A 27027-nucleotide genomic window follows, 5' to 3' on the forward strand; every position below is an offset into this window, starting at 1 on the left:
GCAGAGAGTTTGCTCCCCAAATGCTAACCCTTCTGGCCCCAGCCTTGCCACTCCCTTCTTTCCTGGAGGCCCTCCAGCTCTTGGCATCACTCCAGAGCAGCTGCCCTCCCCTTCCCCACCTGGCTTCTGCTCTGTCCAGACACATTGCCAATAGAATTGTCTCCCCCCTTCACCACCTCCACTGTCTTCTTCAAAAGCACAGAGGCCTGGATCTCAGGGGTTTGATCTCAGGGTCTCCCAAGTTCTTATGTTGTGAGATGCCCTTGTGTCTGTGCTGAGTCAGGTAACAGGTAGTCTCATTTTTCAGAACCTGCTTCCTCTTTTCTAAGCCTGCAGGCATCCCCAGATCAGTCCCATCAGGTGAGGAAGGCATTGGCCTCTCTAATGTCCAAAGGCCACCCAGATTCTTGGCTACACTGCCCTTTTCCCAGAATAACTTCTCTTGGGTCTTTGGCTCCAGTCCTGGATGGGTCTGCCCTGGTTCCTGATCTCCTGGAAAAGGAAGATCCTGATGCTTAGGCCTCCAAGGTTCCCTCAAATTGACCTGGGGTCCTTTTACACTGGTCATGGCATTCTCACCCTCCAGACCCTGGCAGTCTGCTGTCCTCCCCCAGCCCAGTCCTCTGCCTGGGACCCCTTGCCTGCACCAGAGCCCTGGCAAGGTGCTGAGGTAGTTTTGTGGGACTTGGCTTCTACAAGGCCCGTCCTTGGCCAGTGTGTAGTCTTGCCTTTCTACAAGCTCGGTAGTTTCAGTGGGAGGGCTGGCAGCTCAGATGCCCATCTTTTTCCCTCCATTTTAGACCCTGGCCCTCCCGTTGGTCCCTCTCCCTAAGTTATTTCTCAGTTGATGGCAAGTTGCTTTATATGGCCAAGGTGATGGGTCCTCACTGAGTGTAAAGAAGGCCTGGCCCTTTCTCACTGTTGAGAATTTGGGATGTGGGCCCAGGAGCAGTCTGGTACAGCCCCAGCCGGTCCAAGTCACCCCAGGTTCATACATGGCCTAGGGAGAGCTGATAGTAGGCTCTGGAGCAGCAAAAAGGAATGGCTGAGACTGCCCCACCTGATGTGAGCTCCCTCCCTTCACATCTAAGCCACTCCTAGGCTCCCTCACATGAAGAGGGGGTTGGATGGCTGGGGGAAAATATTGCTTGGAGAGATGAAGACATGGAAGTATTCTAAAGGGAGAGTATTTAGTTGAATTTAGTGTAAGGTCAGCTAGGTGCTGATACCAAGCCAGCAAATGCTGTTCACCATGGTAGGGCCACTGGGAAGAGATCTGGCCTGGAAGCAGTGCCCAAATCCAGCCCCATGCACCTTGAGGTGGAGGACTAGAGCCTAAGACTGAGCCGAGTGAAGCAGGCCTGACTAGAAACCAGGCTGGCAAAGAGGTGGCAGAGGGACCTTGGCATGGCCAGTCTAGACTGCATTCAGAGGCTGCTTGTCTCTGGCAGAGTGGGGTGAGATGCAGAACATCACGACCACACGGCAGCAGGTGGAGCTGCGAGGCATGGAGAAGTTCACCAACTACAGCGTGCAGGTGCTGGCCTACACCCAGGCTGGGGATGGTGTGCGTAGCAGCGTGCTCTACATCCAGACCAAGGAGGATGGTGAGTGTCTGCTCCAAGCTGCTAGGACCCAGCTGAGGGGCTCTCCAGGGCCTATTGCTGAGCATGCCCTTGAGACACTCACTGCCCACCCCACGCAAGGAAAAGGGTGAGAGCAGAGCCTTCCTCTTGTCCCGTTGAGGACTCTAGGGCCCTGCTTTGGGAGAAAGAGCTTACAGTGGATGGTGGTGAAACACTTTAGGACTCACAAACATAGAAGAAACCATAACCCAGATAAAGCCTCTACTACCCCTACCCCAAGGGCACCCTTTTTTGTGGCACCTGATCCCCTGCAAGGTTCAGCCTGGCTTCCTCTGGATACAGAAGGTTAAGGTTGAGGGGGAACAAGAACATCACCCACACACCCCAGGTTAGGGACTTGGCAGTCACTCTGCAGAGGCCCCAGAATGCACTTGGGTGTGCAGGGGGGTCTCTCAGGGAGGGAATGGGATGTGCCCATTTGAAGCTATGGTCTCAAAGCCTTTCTCCATGGAGGCAGACTAGAGGGAAACCAGAGATAAGGAGCCAAGACTCAAAATAGGGTGGAATAACAACATAAGAAGGTAGGGGAAGACTGGAAGCTGGGTCAACCTGGGAGAGAACAGATTGGGAGAAGGACCAGACTTCCATCCAGGGCCAGAGCTGCACCCCAACCCCATGGTATAGTTGACTTTGTAACATTCTGAGCCAGATACTGAATTTTTAGGAGAGCTGGTTTATGTGAAGAGTGGCAGGCCCACAATGGGCACTTAAGAAACAGAAGACATTGTTGGTATTATGGTTTCTTTCCACTCAGCCTTAGTTTTTCCAAAGTCTAGGTCCTACCCACACAATTTGCCAAAAGGTATTGGGGTTAGAGGAGTTGGGGAAAAAAAGACTCAGGCTGGAAGTATTGGTGAAGTTCCCAGAGAAGCCAAGTGCTCAGTGACCAACCACATTCCAGCTCAGCTTAATGCTACCCATTCTTCCCAAGCTCCTCCCTTTCCATCAGATCAGTCCCTCCCCACCTTAAACTCTGAGCAGTTAAACATTTACCAACAGGCCTGCCCTACTTTTCCTGTCATTAATCCCCCACAATCAGGGCTTCCCGGGACAGCTCCAGGCAGAGCCACCTGCTCTTACATGGAGACTGAACTAGGATGGTGCTCAGAGACCAGCCCCTTCCAGTGCCCAGGGTCACAGACACAAGCAGCCTCTAGAAGTAAACCATTTGGGCCCACAGACTCCCTGCATCCTATTCCAATGCAATTCCTGAGCCACAGTGTCTGCATGTGCATTTAGCTGATTGAGGTGAGGCCCCACCAGGGGATCCAGAGGCCCGGAGCACCATCCCAGGGAGTCTAGAGCTGCCTCCAGAGCCACACACAGGGATGCACATAGGCAGGGGGAGGCCCCCAGGCAGCAGCTTCATAGAGTGGAAGGGGCACTGGCACACGCTGCAGATGTGCATGCCCCAGTCCTGCCAGTTATTGGCAAGGCACTGAAATTTCTGAACCTCAGCTTCCTCATAACAAAATGGGGACAAGTGATATCTTATCAAGTTGTTGAAAGAACCAAATTAACTGTAAAATCCTTTCTAAAATGTCAAGTGCTAGCAAATGGTGGTTTTTTAAGGCTACCAAGGTGCTGGCAATGAAATGACTGCCGACAGTGAACCCAGGTGCCACTAAAGGAATTGGTTTTGCCAAAGGGAGGCCTAGGCCAGAGGAATCTACAGTCAAGTGAAGTCTCATCTGGAACAGTAGTCATAACATCACATGTACGTGATGTGTTGTCATAGGTATGATTTAACCTTCCCAATAGCCCTATGAGGTAGGTCTTATTTCCATTTCCTAGAGAGCCAAAGCAACTTATTGCTGGTCACTCTGCTAACAGGTGGCCTATCAAGGCTTTCTCGCCTCCATATCCTCTGTATCTCCCATCATACCACTGTATCAGTTAGGAAGCTTTTGGTTGCGAATAATACAACTAAAAAAGATCTAAGCAATAAGCATATTTATTCTCAGACATAACAGGAAGTCTTCAGTAGGAGAGCTCCAGAGCTGGTTAACTCACTGGTCCCCATCTCTCTGCTCTGCCATCCTCAAAATGTTGTCTGTTTCTCTTGTGATTTCAAGATGACTACAGCCCCAGGCATCACACCAGACGAGACAGAGTTCAGAGTGAGGAAAGCGGTCTCTTCCTATGGGCATGCTTCTCTTGGGAGTGAAAGAAACCTTTCTCAGAAACCCCTCAACAAATTTATTCTCATTTCCCATTGGCCACAGTGAGGAAACATGCCTTTTGTTAAGCCAGTCACTGAAAGGGGAATGAAATTACCACAGCCAACTTACCCCAGGCATGATAAACCCTCCAGTGCAGGTGATGGAGTCAGCTTTTTCTAAAGGGTAGAAGAGCATGAGTCCCCAAGCAAAAGTGAAGTTCTGTTTGCAAGGAATAGGAAAGAACAATGGTGAGTGGGCAGGCAGAAAACCATGCTTACTCTCCACCAGTGCTGCCTCAACTCCAGCATGTTGTCCCATGTTCCAGCTCCACCTCTGCCATGAGGTCTTGAGCAAACATCTTAAACTGAAAAAACTGACCCCTCAGGATTCTGCATTTTTCCAAAGGAAAAAAACTATAAGAAAACTTACAAAAAAGCAAACAAGTAAAAAGATAAAATGCAAACATATAAGCTCAAGGTCATTTCTAATGTTCAGCTCTCTCAATCTGAACTTGGTATCAGGTTGGACTGGCTGATTCTGTTTATGAAAAATAAAGCCTCTTGCCTACTCTGAAGCTCCCTTATGAATACCAAATCTGGCCAGATGGCCTCAGAGTGCAAAGTTGACTTGGATTTTAGACCACTTTAAAGATCTTGAACTGAAGAAGAGTCTTGACTAGACCCATGTTTTAGGAAGGTAACTTTTGTAGGAGTGCAAGGGACTAACGATAGGAAGGAGGTGGGAGGGATAAGAGCTAGTGTCAGAGTCCTGTGAGAACCTGTGGACATCTAGGCAGAGGAGAGAAAGTGTATTCGGGGTGGCAGCAGTGGGGATGAAGGGAAGAGGAGGGCCAAGTTTAGAGAAGCATCTCAGAGGGTTTCCACTTCCAGCAATGGTGGACTAGATAACTCAAACCCACTCTCCTTCTTGCTGAGCACACTATAAAATCTGGATAAAATATTTTTTAAAAGACCCACTTGAAGGAATCAGATTGCTGATAAGAGAGTGAAGAATTACTGGGCTAGGATCCAAGGGAGAATGAAAGTCCAGAAGATAAGCCTAGCATTCTGAACAGATTTCCCCCTGGGGGACATTTGCTGAGTCTGGAGGCAGTTGCTGAGAATCTAAGCAGCATTAGAAAGACATGAATTGGAGGCCAGAGCCTGCCACCGTGTGTGGGTCTGTGTGGTGAAACATGCCCCTGCCCTCCCCTCACTTGAAATTAAGACAATGCTGCAGGTCAGCACTCTAGGATTAAAAGTGGATCAAAAGTAGCCAGGTCAACTTTAAATCACAGCAGTCATGAAAGTTACACTGAAACAACTCCAGGTTGCTAGTGCCCCAAATTGCAGGTACCTTTCAAAAACAAAGATCAATTCTCTCTTTAGGAAGATTACAAGATCTGAGGCCTCAAATTAGTTTACAAACAAATTTGTGAATACTGTGTCTGGCATACAACAAAAAAAAATGGTAAGGATAATGTAAACAAAAACCATCAGAAAAAGAAACAAACCCACAAGAATTCCAAAGATAGGTTTCTTTTCTAAATCAAATGTGGACTTTTAAATAATTATCCTTAATAAGATTGAAATTACAAGACAATTGGAAACTCTCAAATGGAAAATCTAGAAATAAAAACTACTAATGCCTAAAATAAATAACTCAGTAGATAAGTTTAAATAAATCAGACATGGCTGAAGAGATAACTAGTGAACTGGAAGATAGGCCAGAAGGAAATACCCAAATGAAGACAGAAAGATTAATTAATAGAAAATAAAAGCACAAGTAAGGCACAGAGTAGTGATTTTCAAACTTGACTGTGCATACAAATCACTTGGGGATCACGTTAAAATTCAGATCCTGTTTTAGCAGGCATAGGGTAAAACCTGAGATTTTGCATTTCTAACATGCTCCCAGGTGATGCTGCTGCTGACCCATGGACCACATTCTGGATATCAAGAACATAGAGGATGCAAGAAGATATTCCAAAGAAGAGGAGAAAGACAGTGGGGCAAAAGATAAAATGTCTGAAAACTTGTCAGAATCTTTGTAAGATATCGAGCCACAAATGCAAGAAGCTCCACAAACTCAACAGACAATAACTGAAAGAAATCCACACCTAGGCTCATTGTAATAAACCTGCTAAGCAAAAATACAGAGAGAAAAACCTTAAAAGCAATGAAAGTAAAAAAGAAGCAACAATTAGGTTGTCATCTAATTTATCAGAAATAATGGAAGCCAGAACACAAGTGCAATGGTATATTTAAAGTACAAAAGGAAAATAGTTATGAACCTATGACTTTGTATCAAGCAAAAATATTCTTCAAGATTAAGATGAAATAAAAAATTTTCATACAAAAACTGAATTTGTCACCAACATACTTTCCTTAGAAAATATTAGAAGGCATTCTTTAACTAGAACGAAAATGACCCCCAAGTGGAAGGTTAGTGATGCAGTGAGGAAAGAAAAGCAATTAAATGGTGAATATATGGGTAAATATCAATTAATATTGACTGTTTAAAAATGATGATATCATCTTAGGAGGATCTAAATATTATGCAGAATTAAAATATACAACAATGGCACGTAAATTGGGAGAGGGTATCTAGAAGTTCTAAGTTCCTTGCATTGCGTGAGAGAAAAGTGCCAATTAATGATATTGGCTTTGGAGAGCTGAAGATTTACTTTGGAAAGTAACCACTGAAAGTAGTGGAAGACTATATAACAGCCAAACTAACAGAATGGGGAAAATAGAGTATTAATACTCAATCCGGAAGAAGGCACAAAAGGAAAGAAAAACAAAATAGGTGGAAATAATGAAAAGTATTTAGTGAGCTTGGATATTTAAAGATGTAATTGTATTAAAGATAAACTGACTAGACTCTCCAATTGAAAGATAAACTCTGTCAGACTGGCTGGCAACGAAACAAAACCAAAATATGTGCTGTTTATAGCAGACTTCTAAACCATAAAGGTATAGAAAGGTTCAATGTAAAAGATGGAAAAAGATAAAAGGCATACTATGCAAAACTGTCTAAGAGAACACTGGAATATTAATATCAGATGTAGTATGCTACAGGGTGAAAACTGTTATTAGAGATAAAGAAGGATACTTTGTTATAATAACAGACTCAATTTACTAGGCAAATAAAACAGTTCTAAATTTGTGTGAATCAAATAACATAACTTTCAAATACGTAAAAGCAAAGCCTGACAGAACTAGAAGGATAAATAGAGAAATCCACCATCAGAGTGGGATGTTTCAACACGCCTCTCTAAACAACTGATAAGACGTTGGAACCTATGCAACAAGGGAGAAGATTCAAACACCCAGTCAGCACTCTTGCCCCCGTGGCCATCCCTAGAGCCCTGTGCCCCACAGCTGCCGAGACACCCAGCAGAGGTGGGATGGCAGGACCGTAGAAGCAGTAAGGAAATGTGGAGCCAAGGGCAGCCTCCAGCTTCTGAGCTCAGGCCCCTGTGTGAGTGATGACACTGTACCTATTTTATTTAACCTAACATTGCTGACCACTTAGTAGATTTAAAAATATAGGTAGTGCTAGAAGCTGAGAGTTAAATGAGGAAGTGCAAAAATAATAATTGTTGTAATTTATTGAATGTCTTCTGTGCCTCAGGCACTTGCCAGGTGCTTTATTTTAATTAGCACTAATTCTCCCTACAAACCTTTAATGTGGTTATTTTTATATTCATTGTATAGATGGGGAAACTGAGGCTCAAAGAGGTAAAGTAAATTAAATAGGATACTACCACTATCCTCAAAGGAATGTAAAAGCTCTCAGGAGGAAAGACAAGCATACAGCAATGCAAGGGGGAGCTGAAACATGAGAGTGTGGGCTGAGGACTGGAAACTTCCAGTCTCCCGGCCAGGCCAGGCAAGCCTAGAAATGGGAGCAGGGGGGTGTCAGAGTCTATATAAATTGGGATCACTTAGAATGGATTTCCCAGCCAATTCTAAAGTCGACTTTCCTTCCTGGAAACAGAAAGGGCCTAGCCAGCACCCCTAAGGCAGTGTCCCAGGCACATGGCAGGAGACACAGTCATCCACTGGCTGACCACAGCCCTTGACCCTCAAGAGTAGGCCCACTCTATGAATCTCTTGAGTCCCTAGCTATAAGTTGCTCAGAAGCCAAAAACAATGAAGTGACTAGTGTGTTTGTTTGGCCTAAATACAAGTTATTAGTTGATAGAACATCAGGGCGGGGAACAGGTTAGGGTCATAAGGATCAAGATAGATTCCTCATGGATTTTATTCCTCTCTTGTGAGTCCTAAATCCTTAGTTCTAACCAAACAGCTCTGAAGCTGGACACTCTCAGTATCTTCATCTCAGAGATTTTGTTACAAGTCCAAAATGATTGCCTTTTGTCTCCCACCATTTGCCATGCTGGAACCTCCCCCTTTAAACCATAACTCAAGGATACCTTCTCCAGGGAGCTCTCCCAGACTGACCTGCCTCAGTCTCCCTACCATGTCATTCTTTCCCAAAGGCTGTGTTCCTTCTTTCTCTAAACTGACTTTGTCTTCTCTGTGCTCAGTTCCAGGTCCCCCTGCTGGCATCAAAGCTGTCCCTTCGTCTGCCAGCAGTGTGGTGGTGTCTTGGCTCCCTCCCACCAAGCCCAATGGGGTGATCCGCAAGTATACCATCTTCTGCTCCAGTCCTGGGTCTGGCCAGCCGGTGAGTGGTCCCAGGGCTGAAGGATGAGTGGGGCAGGAGGAAAATGAAAATACCCTATAGATCAGCTGGCTTCCAGGCCAAACACTGGGGCTGCTTACATCTACCTGGACTCATGATTAAGCATGGCGCTGGTCACACAAGAGTGGCTGAAGCCTCACCCAAAGTCCATCTCGAGTCTGTCCTCTGTTCCATAGACTGCAAGATTGTCATAAGTCCTGGAGGCTCCTTTGAGTCATGACCAAGCAGGCATGAAAGGGAGGCAAGGGCCTTGGCTCTTCTAGTCTGGCTGACCAAAAAAGACCCTAGTGGGCCCCAGAGCTGTTGGTTGACTGGGAACTGTCTGGTCCATAGTCTCTGGAAATAAATTGTTCTCCAGCATCGTCGGTCTGGGCTTGGAGGGCTGCTGGGACTCTGTCCTGAGTGGCCTCTCAGCATAGAGCCAGCTGAAGAGAGGAGAAAAATAGGAGACAACTGGCAAGGACATCTGTCTAGGCCAGGACCTGGACCTAGGCAAGGGGAGAGGACTGAGAGACTGCAATATACACCCAAGCCCTGGAGTAGAGAGGGTGGCTCCCAGGCTTGGGCACAGTGCTAGTCCCTGTCCTCCCACTGAAGACTGAGAAGGGACAGAGGAGCTCCATGGAAAAGAAAGAGAGGGTGAGGGTAGGTGCAGTGTGATATGCACCCACATCCCATAATATGGATCCTTCTCTCTGCCTCTAACCTGCAGCCGCTCAACCATAGACTGCTGCTGGCAGACTACTCTGGGGCACAACTTCTCAAGTTATGAGAGCAGGTGCATAGATACCTGCCATTAGGAAGCTTCCATTATGTGGGGGGAGGCCATGGGGTGCCCACTAGAGGGGCAACATCACTGTCCAGGAGATGTGCTTGGGACTGGGGTGGGGGAATCAAGAGGCAAAAGAAGCCAGCTTTTCCCTCCATCAGCAACCTGTGATGTGACCAGGCATCTGCAGATGAGCTTCTGGCAGCCAGAAAAGCTGTACTGAAATTGCTCATTAATTGTGTCATCACCATCCCCTCTGCACTCTGCTTTCCTCTTTCTGAACCCAGCTCCTCACCTCTAAGGTCAGAGTTCTATTACCAGATAGGAAGGCCATAACCATCTTTCCAGTGACTCCACCCACTCCTCTCCACTCTCATGGAGAGTGCATGTGACGCCACTGCCTCACATGCACAAAAGTGCACACATCATAGCTGTACAGCTCCATGAATTCTCTCAGCACACACAGACAATTAGCACCCAGAGCAAGGAACAGGGCATTATAACACCCAAGAAGATCTCTTTGTACTCCTTCCTGTCACCACCTGCCCCCCAGCAGGGTAGCCACTGTCCTGACTGAGATGAGTATTGTCTCTTTTTATATATGGTAGAAATGGAGTCACACATTGTCTGGCTTCTTTTACTAAACATTATTTTGAATTTGTGAATTTCACCCACATTGTTGTGTATGGTTATAAATCATTCATTCACTCTCACTTCTATGTGGTTTTCATCTGTGTGCACACATCACAATTTATTAGCCATTGATACACATTTGGGGAGCTTTCAGTTTGGAGCTATTACAAATGGTGCTGCTGTGAATATTCTTGCATGTGTCTTTTGGTGTTCATGCATTCCTGTTGGGCTTGCACCTAGGAGGGGAATTGCTGGGTCATGGGGTCTGCAGATGTTGGGTTAAGAACACCCTGCCGTTGTTGGGTGGTTCTGCCAATTTTCCAGTCAATGTTTTCAGCCAAGTCTTCTGCCCCTCTTTCCCCTCTCCTCAACCCTTCCCCTCATGCACACATTCTAGGCTCTCCTTACATTAAGCTTGTCACCATTCTGGGCATCCACAATGCCTTTTCACACTGCTACACCTCTGCCCCTGCTGATTCCTACCATAGTGCGCTCTTCACCCTCTATCACACACTGAATGTGTTAGATGGCAATTATCTGTTCATGCATCTGCTCCCACACTGGTTTGTGGGACCCTGTGAGGACAAGGACAGCACCTTTTCATCTTTGGGTCCCCAGCTGCCAAACACTGTGCCTGGAACATTATTGTCACTAAATATGTATTTGATGAATTACTAGCAGCTTGGCAATTGTAAAGCCTTAGACGTTGGGCAAATTTTCCTTCAGATATTGATGTTCCAGCTTGGGTTTGTGCAGTCATTTCCTGCTCTGATAATGACGTCTTGCAAAGGGATTGGTGTCCAGGAGCCCAGTCTCCTCATTAAGTTGGGCTTTAGGAGCCCCACGCTGACTGTCTGGGAACCCGTCTCCCAGGACCCAGAGAAGAGCTCCTGGTCCTCATTTTCTCCTGCTGCTGGAGACCTTGGGACCCTCCTTGCTTCCTTTTCATGTCCTGAACAGGTAGGAACCTCCTCTCTTGTGGGAAGATTTCTCATTGGACAGTGTCACACAAGGAGCCAACTGTGCTAGTGTGATAAGAACATCGGCCAGATTTCAGGGTAGGGACTAGGCTTAGTGAGGGCTCCAGGGACCTAACCACCATATGTGATTTGTGATGTTACCATTTTCTACAAACATACTCCAAATTCCAAATAACTGCACTGCAAATTTATTTATGAAAGAGCTGCAGGAGTGAATGGTGGGGGTGAGGGCACACTTGTGTATACATGACAGTGCAAAGCTGTGGGTATGAGTTTGGGTTTGGGGCAAATGCATGTGAGCCTGAGAATGTGGAATGAGCATGTGTGTGGAATCCTCAAACAGATGTAGGAAACTACCTGTGGTGCTGGCACCCAGCAAGCTACTCCTGGAGACAGCCAGAGCTGCATTGGTCCTGATAGAAATTTTATCAAACACACCCTGGCTGATGTAGCTCAGTAGGTTGGGCATTATCCTGCAAACTGAAAGGTTGCCAGTTAGATCCCTGGTCAGGGCATGTGCCTGGGTTGCTGTGAAAGAGGCAACTGACTGATGTTTCTCTTATGCATCTCTCTAAAATAAGATAAATAGGTAAAATTTTGTAAAAAATATTTTACCAAACACTTGTTGCTTTTCTCTAATTATCATAAGAATGCAATTTATTGTGGAAAATTCTGTAAATATATAAAAGAATAGAAAGAACAGTAAAAATTACTTGTACTCACTCTTATTTTCTAAAGATAAACACTGACAAACTTTTGGTGTATAGCCTTCTAGTAGTATTTGATCTGTACACATGTTACGGGTTTGGCAGAGAGATAATTAAAATAAAAATTTTCATAATATTATATAACCTACCTTTTTCATGCAATATATATAGGCGCTTTCTCAAAAGCATCAAATATTTTTAAAATATGATATTGAATGACTGTACATAATCTATTTAGTCAGTCCCTCCATTATCCACATTAATCTATTTCCAAATTTCCACCATTATAAATAACGCTTCATTAAGCATTCCTCATAAATGTCTCTATTCACATGATTTATTATTGCCTAAAGTAAATTTCTGTAGGAATTCATAGGCCACAAAGAATATTTTTTATTTTATTGAATATGCCATTACAGTTGTCCCATTTCCCCCCTTCAATCCCCTCCACCCTGCACACCCCCTTCCCCATTCCCCCCTTTAGTTCATGTCCATGTGTCACAAGTTCTTTAGATTCTATATTTTCCATACTACTCTTGCCCTCCCCCCTGTCTATTTTCTACCTACCATCTAGGCTACTTATCCTCTGTGCCTTCTCCCCCCTTCTCCTCCTCCCACTCCCCTGTTGCTAACCCTCCATGTGATCTCCATTTCTGTGGTTCCGCTCCCAATCTAGCTGTCTTCTTAGTTTGCTTTTGTTTTAGGTGTGGTTGTTAATAACTTTGAGTTTGCTATCTTTTCACTCTTCATATTTTTTATCTTCTTTTTCTTAGATAAGTCCCTTTAACATTTCATATAAGGGCTTGGTGATGATGAACTCCTTGAACTTGACCTCAGCTGGGAAGCCCCTTATCTGTCCTTCCATTCTAAATGAAAGCTTCACTGGATAGAGCAATCTTGGATGTAGGTCTTTGGATTTCATGACTTGGAATACTTCTTTCCAACCCCTTCTTGCCTGCAAGGTCTCTTTTGAGAAATCCGCTGACAGTCTGATGGGCACTTCTTTGTAGGTGACTGTCCCCTCATCTCTTGCTGCTTCTAGAATTCTCCCCTTCATTTTAATCTTGGGTAATGTAATTATGATGTGCCTTGGTGTGTTCCTCCCTAGGTCTAACTTCTTTGGAACTCTCTGAGCTTCCTGGATTTCCTGGAAGTCTATTTCCTTTGCCAGATTGGGGAAGTTCTCCTTCATTATTTGTTCAAATAAGTTTTCCACTTGTTGCTCTTCCTCTTCCCCTTCTGGTACCCCTATAATTCAGGTGCTGAATGTTTAAAGATGTCCTGGATGTTCTTAAGCCCCTCCTCATTTTTTGGAACTCTTATTTCTTCATTCTTTTCTGTTTGGTCATTTTTTTCTTCCTTCTGGTCCACTCCCTTGATTTGAGTCCCAGTTTCCTTTCCATCAGTATTGGTTCCCTGTGCATTTTCCTTCATTTCACTTATTGTAGACTTCATTTGTTCCTCTAATTTGTGACCAAAATCAACCAGTTCTGTGAGCATCCTGATCACCAGTGTTTTTAACTGTTCACCTGATAGGTTGTCTATCTCTTGGTCGCTCAGAAGTATTGGCTCTGGGGCTTTGAGCTGTTCTTCTTTTTGAGCCATAATGTTTTGGTCTGTTTGTGCCTATTATGTATGAGGGGCAGAGCCTTGGGTGTTCACCAGGGCGGGGCAACCCAGGTCACTGGGCTGTGACACTGTATGTGGGCGCAGGGTCAGAGAGAGAGCAATGGTGTTTTTTCTGCTCTCTCTCGGATTTCAGTCCCCTCTGCCACTTCCCACAAGCAAATTGGGCCCTTCTGGTGCTGGTTCCCAGGTGGGTGGGCTTATGTACGTTCTAGGACCCTGTGGATCTCTCTAACAAACTCTCCTGTGAAGCTGAGAGCCACTCCCGGCACCTCAACCCCTGAAAGTTTTTCCAATCAGTGCTTTTAAACTTTAATTCCCATCGCTGGGGCCCTGGATTGCGCAGTCTGTCTCACTGCCTGCTCCTTTGCCTGGTCTATCTGCGTGTGAATGTGTGACCGCAGTTAGCCAGCCATCTTGTGCCCTCACTGGGTCTGCCCATTGCCACCCCACACCTGGGATCTGCCAACCACCACCTGCATGCCTGGGTCCATCCGGCAGCCACCGCTTTTTCCTGCTGTGACCCCTCTCTGCCAGCCACCGACTCCACCCCTCTTAGTGGTCTGGATAAATGGTTCATTGTTGTCAGACTTTGGTACAGTTCAATTTTCTGTCTGTTTTGGTTGTGTTTTGTTTCTAAACCTTTGTTGTTCTTAAATTTGGTTGTGCGAGGAGATACAGTATTTCCACCTCCACCTCCACCTTGGCTGGGCCACAAAGAATATTCTTAAAGTTTGCACACACATTTGCAAATTACCCTTCAGAAAGTTTCCACTAGTGTGGTAAGTATGTGCTTGTTCCTTGGGCCCATGTTGCTGAAAGGTATTGTATATTTTTCATTTTGCCAGTTCAGCTTTTTAAAAATTTGTTTTAAGTTAATTTTTCTTTAATAACTAGATAGGTTGACATAATAACTAGATATGTTTTTATTAATGTTTTTTCATCTTTAGGTAATTATCAATTTATGTCATTTGTCCATTTTTTAATCTGGTTGGGTTATGATTTTGCTCATTGTTTTGTGAGTGCTCTTTACATATTAAAAATAATAAGCATTTTTTATCATATAGGTGGCAACTATTTGATAGTTTATTGCTTACCTTTGATTCTATTTTTGGTGTACAATAGATTTTCTTTTAATATAATTTACACTTATAAATTACTTCCATTTATAATTTTTGCCTTTATTTTTCTAATTAGAAAGACAGATAAGTATTTGCCTATAGTTTCCTCTCTTGTAGCTTTACCTTTAAAAAAAATTTTTGATCCATTCAAACTCTACATAAGAGTATGATGGTGTGTTTTTTAAAGTGTTTTCAGTGGATTCTTGGTGAATCCAGCGTTAAAGGAAAGCTAGGTAAGATGCTAAAATCTTTGAGAGGAAACATTTTCTTCCCTGTGTAGAGAGAAATGTACACTCAGGTACATACTGACACACCCAACAACTACACTCAACTTTTCTTCACACACACACACACGCATGCACACACTTCCACCATCAGAGAACAACGAACCAGGAGAAAAACATGTTCCATTTAAAATAACCACACACACCCCTTGCCTTGTTTGCACCACGCACACTGTGATCACACAGGGTAGGCAGAGCAGTACTGCTTTCTTCCTTTGCGGGATAGAAAACGGAAGCCCCAGGTACCATAAGAGACACTGTCTGAGTCGCGTGCCTAGTAAGAACAGGCAGGTGTTGAAGCCACTATACCACCCTACCCTCCTACACAGCTATGCACTACAGATAGCACACGGTCCCCTAACAACCAGGGCTCGGGGTGGCTCTGCTCCTATCCCCAGCAGGGGCCTCCTGTGTTCCATGCCAGATCTCCATGAGGGAGGCAGGAGGAGGAGTTTGCCAGGGACCTCTGTGTGTATTGAAGAAAGTCTATGCCTTTTCCTCAACCTTTCCCTGCAGACATCCTGAGACCTGGGGAAAAAAAATATTTTCTCCTGATATAAGTCATTGAGCCCCTCAGCCCTATGATGGGGCACAGAGAACGTGCCTCTGTGACCCTATATCTGCCTGGAGGCCTGACTCTCAGGCACAGGAGGGACACTTCTACATGACTGTGTGTGTGAGCATGTACACGTGCACATGTGTGTGCAAGACGCCGTGACTGCCGAGATAACTAATTATTAGTTCCCTCTGGCCTTAGGTAGCCCCCCATCTGTTCTGGGGGCTACCCTCCCTAGACTTCTGCCCTGATTTCAAAAAGACTCTAGTGCCATCCTCCTTTCCCTTCCCTGTGGCTGACCAAAAAATAAAATAAAATGAAAGTCAGCCCCATCCCACCTGCACCAGGGAAGAGGCTGACAGGAGGTCTGCAAACTAGCGCTTATCAAAAGCTGCTTCTCAAATTTATTTCAATATCTGAGCCTCTGGTTTCCAAGGTAACATAATCTTTTCATCAAAGCAACTGGCAAAACCGCTGGGATCTGATATTGTTTTGTTGGCAACTTGTCAAAACTGTCATTTGGTTAAAAAAATTTATAGATTTATATAACCTACAAATATATATTACAGCTTCTGTTCCACTAATAATCATTAATAAAGTGTTGCCTGGTGAAGCTTTCGTAATTCTCTCTCCCAAGCCTTCATCCTCTGGATAGGTTTGCTTTCTGCAAGGCTGGGAGGGGACTCTGAGTGGGGACAGGCTGGGGAGCCTGTCTTCTCTGGGAAGAAGCTCCCCAGATTCCCTTTCTAAGGATTTACTGGGACCCTACCTCCTCTATTCTCCCTTCTCCCAGCTCCCTCCAGCTCTCAACCAAAAGACTCCCACTCCCTGGCGCTGGAGCCACAGTTGCTAGCACCTGGATTAGTCTGAAGTAAACTGAGGCTGACCCAGCAATACCCCAGAACAGACACATCAGCGCCCAGAGCCAAGCCCAACACACTATTAGTTGTTTCTCCAGAACCGGGAAGGGCAAAGTAGGCAGGGTCCTGCCTCCCCTCCCACAACCCCAGATCCCACCACCTCCTCTGAGCCCAGGATCTCCAGGAAGGTTGGAGTTGGAGGCTGGAGGCCTGAGGGCCTGGGTTCATAGTAGTTCTTTGCCTCTGCCCCACAGGCTCCCAGTGAGTACGAGACGAGTCCAGAGCAGCTCTTCTACCGGATCGCCCACCTGAACCGAGGGCAGCAGTACCTGCTGTGGGTGGCTGCTGTCACCTCTGCCGGCCGGGGAAACAGCAGCGAGAAGGTCACCATCGAGCCAGCTGGCAAGGGTGAGCAGCATGGGCCTGGGCCAGATGGACAGAAGCTCCCAGGAGCTCTCTTCTAGATATCTGGTCCTCCACAAATGGAGATATCTCCCTCCACCCTGTCTGAGGAGCTCATCCCACATGCCACCTCCCTGCATCCCCCAAGACTGGGCCTCTGCTGCCCCCTGACGCCCAGAAAGCCTCACAACAGGCTGGAGGGTCCACTGATACCAAGAGGCTGCTGGGCATGGTGCCCCCAGGGCCCCCGCTTCAAACTCTAACCTGGTATTGAAAGAAGGGGTATTTAGCCCCACTCTATCCCCAAAGGGCACTTTTCCCAATGCTCAGCTTTTCAGAGGGGGCTGAGGCAGGGTACACGCTTCCACAGAGCAGAGAACTGCAAAGAGAGCACCCTAATCCTGGAGCCTGGACACCTCACTGATCTCTGGTTCATTCATAACAGTCATTATAGAGTGCATAATACAAAAGAGGCTCTGGGCTAAAGGCTGCACACAGGGTGAATTAGACTGTGCTTGACCTTAGGGAGTACCCCACTGAATCCCTGACCTGGACATTCATGTGCCATGTGGGCACATGCACCCCGCTTTACAGAGAATGATGACAGTTCTGAGGCTGCAACAAGACAGAGGCAGCCACACAGAGCTGCTAGGCTGCCCTCTGTGCCAACCCTGGGGCCAGGCTCAGCCACACAAGCCTTTGACTAGTGGTCTTCTACTCTGGTGCTGGGCTGCCCTGGGCCTTTCCTCTTGGCCCTGCCTCCTCCCACAGCCACCTGATTCTCTAAACCAGGCCCAGAACTCACATGGGGTTGAAAGAAGGGGAAGTTCAGTTGAGACACAGGAGGCCTCAGCCCCACCCCCACCCCCTACCCCTTGGCACAGCCTCAGAGTCAGGGAGCATGCAGTCAGGGCCTACAGTGGGCCAGGGGCCTCCATGGGCCCTGTTAGTGGGGCTTGCTATCATCCCATTTACAGTGGAGCACTGAACAGCAGTGCATGCCTGCAGGCAGCTGTCAGTGGTGGGCTGGCTCTGCTGGCTCTTCTGGCTCCAAGTCAGGCTTCTTCCCACATGGCCTCAGTGTTTCTGACCTCCCCTGACATTTCTTCCCAGAGGTGCTACCATCCCCCTCTCCTAAATTCCTCCCCTTCAGGAGGAAATGGACTGAGAGCCTACAGTCTTCCCAGGACAGCTGTTACTGGCGCAGAGACAGGGTCTGAGAGAGAGGGTGTCTTGGCAAAAGGCTGGCCCCTTCCCCTTTGGGCATGAAATAAAACATTCCCAAAGGACTTTGTACTTCCTAGAACACACTTACACATCTTCCCAGTCTGTGCGTATAGTAGCCCTGCGAGGTAGGAAGGACAAGCACTGCTGCCCCCCACCCCCGCCACACACATGCACCAAGAACCAGACAAGTTCAGGGAGAAAGCCCCAGCCATGCGGTAGAACCAGGTCCAGAAACTAGGTTTCTAGAGAATGTGGTGCTCTCCCCAAGGCCCTTCTCTGTGACCCCACTAGAAGCCATCTTAACTTGGGCCCCTCTGCTCTGTGCAAGTCTTTCCGGCCACCAGGCAGTCCTCCACCGCCACTAGCTGCCCTTTTCCTTCTCCTCAGCTGCTCCTCAAGGCCTCCTCACTCTCCCAAGGCCCATGGCTCCAGCACTACCCTCACAGGAGAGGAACCACCATTTCCTCCATTTCCTGCACCCAAACCTCTAAACATTGCTTCTTTTACCACCTGGTATCTTCCATCTCCCCAAAAAGGGACGCTTGGCTTACAAGGACCCTGTCTCTGGCCCTCTGAAGCACTCAGTCACTTGGTTAAATTAAGACCTCTACCAGTGGGCCTGGAACCTGTGAGGTACATACCAGGACTACCTTCTGGCTGGACCCCTGACATCTTTGCCTCCCCTGCTTTCCAGGATGCAGCTTGTGCCTGCTGGTCCTCTCAGCTTCTCGGGCCTACGCCCGCTCCACACAGGGACATTCCTTTCTCCTCTGGGACTATGTGTGTTGAATCCAGGGTTTTGCCACTTCTCCATCAGTCTACATCCCCTCCTGGTGACCTCAGTCACTCTGACAACTCTCACATCAGTGTCTGCAGTCCAGCCATCTCTCTTATGCTCCACAACATTTATATCCAACCATTTTCTAGCTGCCCCTTTAGGTGTCCCCAGGCACTTTGGGCTCAGTGTGAGGCAGTCTTCCCATCTCTCCTGTCTGCCCCACTCTTCCTCCGTCATGCCTTGTCTCCACGAGAACACTATCACCCACCAAGCTGGCCCAGCTGGAGTCCCAGGAGACACCCCCACCTCCCCTTCCATCTCTTTCCCAGAAACCAGGCAGACCCTGAGTGCTGGCAGTTCTTATCCAGAGCCTCCCATCTATCTCCCCACCCACCACCATCTTGTCTCTGGTCTACACCCATCCTTCAAGGCCAGCCACACAAAGCCCTCCTCTGCAGGCAGCCAGGGACTGAGCTAAAACTCAACTTTGAACATGTCACTACTTATTTATAAGCCTCTAGTGGCTCCTCATGGCCTCAAGTGGAAGTCCAGCCTCCTTGTTCTGCCAGCAGAGCACCCCTGCAGTGCTTCTGCTCCCGCTCACCCCTCAGCTCTGCTTTTGCCTACCCCCATTTGCTCACCCTGGGCTTTGGTCATCTCAATCAAAAATTTGCAGACCCACACACTTACCATGTGATTCCATCCTCTGTGCCTCTCAGTGCCGCTCCTTCTTTCTGACAGGCCTTTCCTTCTCTGCGTAGTGAGCTCCTTAGCCTTCAAGAGTCTAAAGCCTCTCCTCATCTTCATCTCCACCACAACTAAACAGCCCAACTCACTCCTCCTTCAGGGAGATACTTCCATCAGGACTTGTGCCTACCCTTGCCACAGTATTTTTCACCTGTAATTACTTTTTAAAGTACCTGCCCCTCTCTCTTGAACTCAACAACTTGAGGACAGGGAGTAAATTTTATTCATTTTGTGACTCCTCAGTGTCTCATGTGATAGTTGACCAGTAATAGGCATTTGATAAATGTTTGTTGAACAAGCACTCCCAGCTGAAATTCCCTGCATTCCCAACCCCAAGTACAAGGTAGAGGTCAGGTAGTAGAGGAACAACTTTTACAAAATATTCAGGGAACCCTGGGAAAGAGGGGTGGGGAGGGGCAAAGGCAATATTGGGTATAGAAGTGAGGTGGCCCTTATCCTCTCTTCCTTGTAGCCCCAGCAAAGATCATCTCATTTGGGGGCACTGTGACAACACCCTGGATGAAAGATGTCCGACTGCCTTGCAATTCAGTAGGAGATCCAGCCCCAGCTGTGAAGTGGACCAAGGACAGGTATGTGCGGGACCCTGGAAGGACTGGTGACCCACAGAAAGGAGCATAGTGGAAGAGCCATTACAAAGAGCATCGGCATCCTTCCCTTCCTGCTGACTCAGCCCTGTGGGTACCCTGGATGCACAGCTACCACTCTCAGAAGCAAGCCTCCCTGATGCCCCTCTCTTGGGAGTTCAGGAGCTCCCTTGCCTGGATAGTTAAAAAACCAAGGTTACTAAACACCCCTCAGGAAGTCCTAAGTAATACCCAAGAATCCAGGGGGCCCTGGCAAGCCTCCTTCTGCTTCCAGCTCTATTTGCCTACAGACCTGGGGGAGGCTCTGGGGGAAGGAATGCTTGCCAAAACCCATACCCCCCGCAGTGAAGACTCGGCCATCCCCGTGTCCATGGATGGGCACCGGCTCATCCATACCAATGGCACTTTGCTGCTGCGTGCTGTGAAGGCTGAGGACTCAGGCTACTACACCTGCACGGCTACCAACACTGGGGGCTTTGACACCATAATTGTCAACCTTCTTGTGCAAGGTAAGCCCTGAAAGGCAGGTGGGGCTTGGGTCAGAGAAGGGGTAGAAATTCCATCATGTGAAAGACAGGGATTCTGAATGGAAGGAAAAGACCTATCACCAGGGAGACCAATTCTCAGCGGAACAGAGATGCCAAATGGATGAGCAGGCAGGTGGGCAGGGAGAATGAGTAGGAGTGAGGGCAGCACCTAGAAAGTAGGAAAGCCAATTCCTTACCCACATTCCCATTGGGATACCCCCAAGCCCCCATCATCAGAAGTCAACCCTGGTGGTGAGGGCTGGTGACTTTCCCCTCACAGTTCCCCCAGACCAGCCTCGCCTCACTGTCTCCAAAACCTCTGCTTCATCCATCACTCTGACCTGGATTCCAGGTGACAATGGGGGCAGCTCCATCCGAGGTAAGAGGGGTCTGGATGAGGAGGGGTAGGCATGGGAAGGAATCTAGGCCCAGAGTCCCCATAATGCCCAGGAAGTGATGGGGGTTACAATTCAGATCACAAGCAGATGGCCCAAGTGCCATGAAAAGTACATCAGGCATCTAGGCTCTAGAACACCCCTAGAGAGCCATGCAAACCTGAAGAAGTCATTTTTTTTCTCTGGGCCTCAGTTTTGAAATGTGTAAAAGTGGACACACTACTGGATGAGTCCTTCTCAAGCTTTAACATGCGTATAAATCACCAGCGGATCTTGTAAGAAAATTCTGATTCAGGAGGGCTTTAGTGGGGGCTGAGACTTTGCATGTCGAGAAGGCATTCAGTGAGGATCACACTGTGCTGCTGTCACGGGGTCACATGTGGAGCCCTGGGGTCTAAACAGGATCCCTTTTAAGCCTCACAAAACTGGTTTTCTGCTTCCCTCCCCACCTTGGCTTCTGAACCCTAACATGAGAACTGAAGAGAGAACAGTAAAACTCACCCAAGGTCCTTTCAGTTTTTCCTCTGAAGTGCATCTGCCCCTGCCAATTACCAAAGGCCTCACTCTGCCCCCTGCCTAGAGCCCACACACGCCCCCGCAGTGATGCCTGTTGGGTACTCCTGGCCCCACCCTGCCCCCCTGAGCCAGGCAAACCTCCCGGGCAGGCTTCGTGCTGCAGTACTCAGTGGACCACAGCGAGGAGTGGAAGGATGTGTTCATCAGCTCCAGTGAGCGGGCCTTCAAGCTGGACAGTCTCAAGTGTGGCACATGGTACAAGGTGAAGCTGGCGGCCAAGAACAGTGTGGGCTCCGGGCGTATCAGCGAGATCATCGAGGCCAAGACCCATGGGCGGGGTGAGGCCTGATGACAGGGGTGTAGGGAGAGATATGCCCAGGGAGGAGGAGGGGAGGCAGAAAAATCTCAGGACAAGGGATAGAAGATGGTGGGGATAGAGAAGGAGGGTGCAGGGAAGCAAGAGGCTAAAGGGAGGGACTCAACCTAATTCCCATCACTGCAACATCTGGACAAATCACACTAGGAAAAGCCAGACCCACTTTCCTACTGGGGGTGGCAGATGTTATCCCTACTCTTCCTTCTTCCTGCATCTCTATTCCTCCTTTGCTGAAGCCTTCTCCCCAGGTCCTTTTCTCCTGTCCTCCTCCTCTCTTCCCTGGGGTCAACCACTGATCTCCCTAGAGCCACTGTAGTCTTGGGTGCCCCAGGGAACCCTTTCCAGCCCAGATGAATGAATCCCCTCCCCTCAGTCTCTCTAACCTCTCTCTCTCTTCTTCTGGCCCCCAGAGCCCTCCTTTAGCAAAGACCAGCATCTCTTCACTCACATCAACTCCACACATGCTCGGCTTAACCTGCAGGGCTGGAACAATGGGGGCTGTCCTATCACAGCCATTGGACTGGAGTACCGGCCCAAGGGCACCTGGGCCTGGCAGGGCCTCCGGGCCAACACCTCTGGGGAGGTATTTCTGACAGAACTTCGAGAGGCCACATGGTATGAGCTACGCATGAGGGCTTGCAACAGCGCTGGCTGCGGCAATGAGACGGCCCAGTTCGCCACTCTGGACTACGATGGCAGTGAGTCAGGGTGGGAGGGAGCAGCACAGATGCTGGAACAAGGCGCTGCCAGAAAAGCTGGCAGAGAGGCAGGCACCCAAAGAGAGAGACAAACAAATACATAAATCAGCAGGACAACAGTCAAGAGAAAGGCTGACAGGTGGATAACCAGGCAAAGGAAGCCACAGAGTAGTAGGCAGGCCGGTGCCTACTACTAGTGGCCAATAGAGATAGACAGTGAGACAAGGTTATAACACTAAAAATAGAGGGTCTTTGAAGGCAGGAGTTTTGCTGTCCATTACTTCAGAAAGATGGAGAGGGAGGTAAAGATGCAGCTGAGGTCCTGCCCTCTAAGAACCCTCTGCTAATATGGTACATGAGACAGTATGGGAGAGCCTGTGCTGCAATAAAAGAGAGGCATGAAAAGTTCCATAGCTAAACCAATAAAGATTTGTTTCTTGCTCTCATAAAGTGTCGTGAGGATTGGCGGGTCACCATCTTTTAGATCTGTCATCTTGAATCTGTAACTTCCAAGATCACCAAAAAGAGAGAGATGTAAGAGGCACACAAATTCTTAATTGCCTTGGCCAGAAGGTAATACTCATGACTTTTATTTACACTCTGTTGTCCAGAACTCGTCATATGGGCCCTAACTGGTGTGGATCAGTGGACTGGGCATCGTTCCACAAACCAAAAGGCCACCAGCTCAATTCCCAGTTAGGGCACATGCCTGGTTGCAGGCCAGGTCCCTGATCAGTTGCCTTTCACACCTCCGTGGGCAAAAGGCAACTGATCAATGTTTCTCTCCCTTTCTCTCACTCTCCCTTTTCTTCTCTCTAAAAATAAATAAATAAAATATTTTTAAAAAGAGCTAATCATATGGTTCTAATCTAACTACCCAGAAGCTGAGAAATGCAGGTGAGCATATGGATATTTGGTGAGCACAAACTGGAGCCTGCCACAAGGGGACAGCTCACACAATGCATAAACACATGTGTACACATGCACACACAAACACATGTGCCTGCACACACAAATCACATGCACATTCGAATAGATTAAAGGTTCGCAGAAGGCTACATTCATAGGGACCCGATGTCACAAGCTAAATTAAGTCTACCTGTGTGTTAAGGAAAAAGAATGAAGTAGTCTCAGAAGGGGATGGGCTCAAACAGGAAAGCCTTCATGAAAGAGATGACTCTTAGCTGAGGCTCTGAAACAGTCAAATTGGATCAGGGCATGGCAGAGGGGTGTCAGCAGGAGACTCTATTGTTTCTCCCTGTAGGCACCCAAAGCTAGCAGATGTTGCCCAGGGGAAGGGTAACTCCAACGGGCAAGAGACTCTCTGAGAGACTTCAGGATAATTTTAAAACAGGTCCAGGAAATCAGTAGTATCAAAACATAGTGTAAAAACTACCCAACTATTTAAGGTTGTCCTGATGGGACCAGAATTTGTGGAAGCAGAGGGGAGGGGAGGAGCTCTGTACCAGGAAGTGGAGGTCAGAGGGAGAACAAGGACAGCAAGGAAGGTCAAAGGTCTCCCTCACTCATGGGAATCTTCATAGCACCCAACTCATAAGGAACAGCTGACTTCCTTCTTCACCCCCAATCAGGCACCATCCCTCCAATCAAGTCTGCTCAAGGTGAGGGGGATGACGTGAAAAAGCTGTTCACTATCGGCTGCCCAGTCATCCTGGCTACACTGGCGGTGGCTCTGCTCTTCATTGTACGAAAGAAGAGGAAGGAGAAGCGACTGAAGCGGCTCCGAGGTGGGGAAGCTTCCTTCCTGTGGGCTTCCTGGGCAGGAGTATTGACCCTTAGCCCCACTGGCCACCTACTACTGGCTCACAGCCTTATCTGGACAAGATAGAGTGTCTGTGTTCCCCTGAAAGGCAAGCTGCCACAGCAACCTTCTAAAACCTCCCTAATGTTCACTGCCCCCTCCTATATACCCCAGTACTTTGTGCCTGTCCTAACCATGGCTGACTTTTAGAGGTTCAAATTGGTAAAGCCATAATGTTTATTAAAAGATTTAAATATTTCTGTATTATTTGGTAAACAAATGCTGCTCCCTGCACCCTGAGTGTCATTTTCTCACACAGGATTCCTGTGACTTTCCTAGGACCCAACCACTAACGAGTATGTCTGCAAGTGTTCTCTAGGAGCTGGATCAGTTCTGACTGGAGAGTTTCCATGCCATATCAGTTTTCAAATATTTTGAATATGATCTCCTCTCCCAACACCAAATAGTGTAGTCTAGCATGAATGGGTCTGATTTGCCTCAATTTGCACAGTGTCTGACACTTACTAGTCGCTTAAAAAATGTTCATCATTCATTCAGAAAACATTTATTGAGTATCTACTCTATTACTTATATGTCAGACAATGGAGGCAAAAAGATAAATGAAGAAGGGACAATCCATGCCTTTATAGAGTGTATGGTCTCATTTGAGAAGCCAGGACACAATAGTAGCACAGAAGGCTAACACTGCCTAGGGTTTAGGTGTTGGATGAATAAATGAATGATTGAATGGGTGAGTGGTTAGATGGTTGGGTAGATGATTAGAGGATTGATTAGATGGTTGGATGGGAAAATGTATAAATGGAAAGATGGTTAAATAAAAGGTTTAATGGATATTCGGTTGAATGGATTGGTGGTTGTATGGATAGATGGATGGAAGAGTGGATAGATGGATAAATGGATGCATAGATGGATAGGTGATTAAATGGGTGAATGGATGCTTGGATGCATAGATGTGTATTTAGATGGATAGGTGGATGATAGGATGGAGAGATGGTTAGAAGTTAAGTGAATAGATGGATGAATGGATGACTGGATGAGTGGTTGAATAGATGAATGCATAATTGGATGGATGGTTGGATAGAAAGTTGGTTGGGTTTACAGTTGAATGGATGGAGGGTTAGGTAGTTAAATTGGTAGACAGTGGACGAATAGTTGGATGGGTGAGTAGATAAGTGTGTAAATAGTTGGATAGGTGGTTTGACAGATTTAGATCAAGAATGAATGAATGAATGAATGAATGAATGAATGAGTGAGTGAATGGCAGTTGGATTCTTGGAGGCATCTGTGCAACTAGATTCACTCTGCCAGATCACTCTCAGTTATCAGGGGTCTAATGGATTAACCAGGACCTCTTCTCCTCTCTCACCAATTTTTAACCTGAGAGTCCCAATCCTATTCAAGGCCCCTCTAAAGCAAAACAGGGACCCCCAAATCCATCCACGGAATTTTTAGGGGATAGATGCCCTAGATCAGGGGTGTCAAAGTCATTTTCACCAGAGGCCACATCAGCCTCACAGCTGCCTTCAAAGGACTGAAATAATTTAAGGACTGTATAAATGTAACTACTCCTTAACTGTTAAGGAGTTGAAATTACATTCCGCTCTTTGAAAGCAACTGTGAGGCTGATGTGGCCCCCAGTGAAAATGAGTTTGACACCCCTGCTCTAGAGGAGGAAGTGAAGCCTCTTGGTTGATAGTCATCTGGGGCTGCCAATTGACCAGCCTTACCTCATCCCCCACTCTCTTCTCTCCCTAACAGATTACTAAGGATACACCTGCCATTGGTGCATGTTTTCAGCCTCATCTGGAGTCTTGTTCATTTAGAGTCAATTCAGGAAGCAAAAGGAGCTTTTTATATACCCTCTCCTTTAGGAAGGACCTTCTTATTAGATAAAAGCCTGAGAAAAGGAAAACAGACCAGAGCCAAATCCTGAATGGAAGCAATGAGACCTTATCATGTTTTGGACTGTTTTTTGAGGTCCCTACATTTCTTTCTCTTCTTCCCAGAAGACCAGCCTTGGCCCCAATGGGGGCAATTCTCCCACCTTGTCCCATGCCTATTCCAATTCGCATTCTATTCAAACTCCACTCTTACCCAGCCCCTCTCTCTACTGTTTTGCAGATGCAAAGAGTTTGGCAGAAATGTTGATAAGGTGGGTTCCATATAGCTGCTTCCTCTGTCTTCTCCCCCTGCAGGGGGACAAGCTTCTAAGACCCCACTGTTTTTACCAAAAACCATCCCCTCACCCCTTATGGCTGCTGAGTAACCCACCTCTAGCCCTTCTCCCCACAGCAAGAACAACCGAAGCTTTGACACCCCTGTGAAGGGGCCACCTCAGGGTCCACGGCTACACATTGACATCCCCAGGGTCCAGCTGCTAATTGAGGACAAGGAAGGCATCAAGCAGCTGGGTGAGTAACAGGTGCCATGAGCTCTCTTCCCTGCTCTGAGTGCACTTCTCCAGGCCACAGCACACAAAGAACAACACCAGCCCTCACAGCAGTGCCCAGGGTTCTTGCTGAAGCCCTACCAATAGCCTCGAATATGTTGCAGCTTCTCTCAAAGGCTGTTTCCTTCTTTTTCTAAGGAAGAATTATCCTGGCCCTTCTAGGCCTCAACATTGGATAAAGAAAAGGAGAAATTCAGGAATTAAAGATGGTGCTCAAAGGGAAGGAGTGGCACTGATTGTTCTTCTTCCCCCAGGAGATGACAAGGCCACCATCCCCGTGGCAGATGCAGAGTTCAGTCAAGCTGTCAACCCTCAGAGTTTCTGTACCGGTGTCTCCTTGCACCACCCAGCGCTCATCCAGAGCACAGGACCCCTCATCGATATGTCTGATATTCGGCCTGGCACCAGTAGGCATTATCCCCAGAGAGACAGCCCTCCTTCCACAGTGTGTCTTTGGCACAGCATGG

The 27027-nt window shown here is 47.4% G+C and overlaps 1 protein-coding gene across 1 annotated transcript in view; it reads left to right on the plus strand.

Moving 5' to 3' along the window:
• Nucleotides 1–27027, plus strand: part of DSCAML1 (DS cell adhesion molecule like 1) — a 360723-nt gene that overhangs the window by 330015 nt on the left and 3681 nt on the right. Inside the window, exons 19-30 of the mRNA XM_037057511.1 lie at nt 1452–1607; nt 8364–8503; nt 16312–16465; nt 19684–19801; nt 20162–20325; nt 20624–20722; nt 21404–21592; nt 22041–22328; nt 23921–24076; nt 26233–26263; nt 26404–26522; nt 26815–26967. Coding sequence (XP_036913406.1) covers nt 1452–1607; nt 8364–8503; nt 16312–16465; nt 19684–19801; nt 20162–20325; nt 20624–20722; nt 21404–21592; nt 22041–22328; nt 23921–24076; nt 26233–26263; nt 26404–26522; nt 26815–26967 — 1767 coding nt within the window. The remainder of the gene's footprint in view (nt 1–1451; nt 1608–8363; nt 8504–16311; nt 16466–19683; nt 19802–20161; nt 20326–20623; nt 20723–21403; nt 21593–22040; nt 22329–23920; nt 24077–26232; nt 26264–26403; nt 26523–26814; nt 26968–27027) is intronic.

The sequence above is a fragment of the Sturnira hondurensis genome, unplaced genomic scaffold (assembly GCF_014824575.4).
Source record: "Sturnira hondurensis isolate 20B ecotype Veracruz unplaced genomic scaffold, ASM1482457v3 Scaffold0009719, whole genome shotgun sequence".
NCBI classification, from domain to species: Eukaryota; Metazoa; Chordata; class Mammalia; order Chiroptera; family Phyllostomidae; genus Sturnira; species Sturnira hondurensis.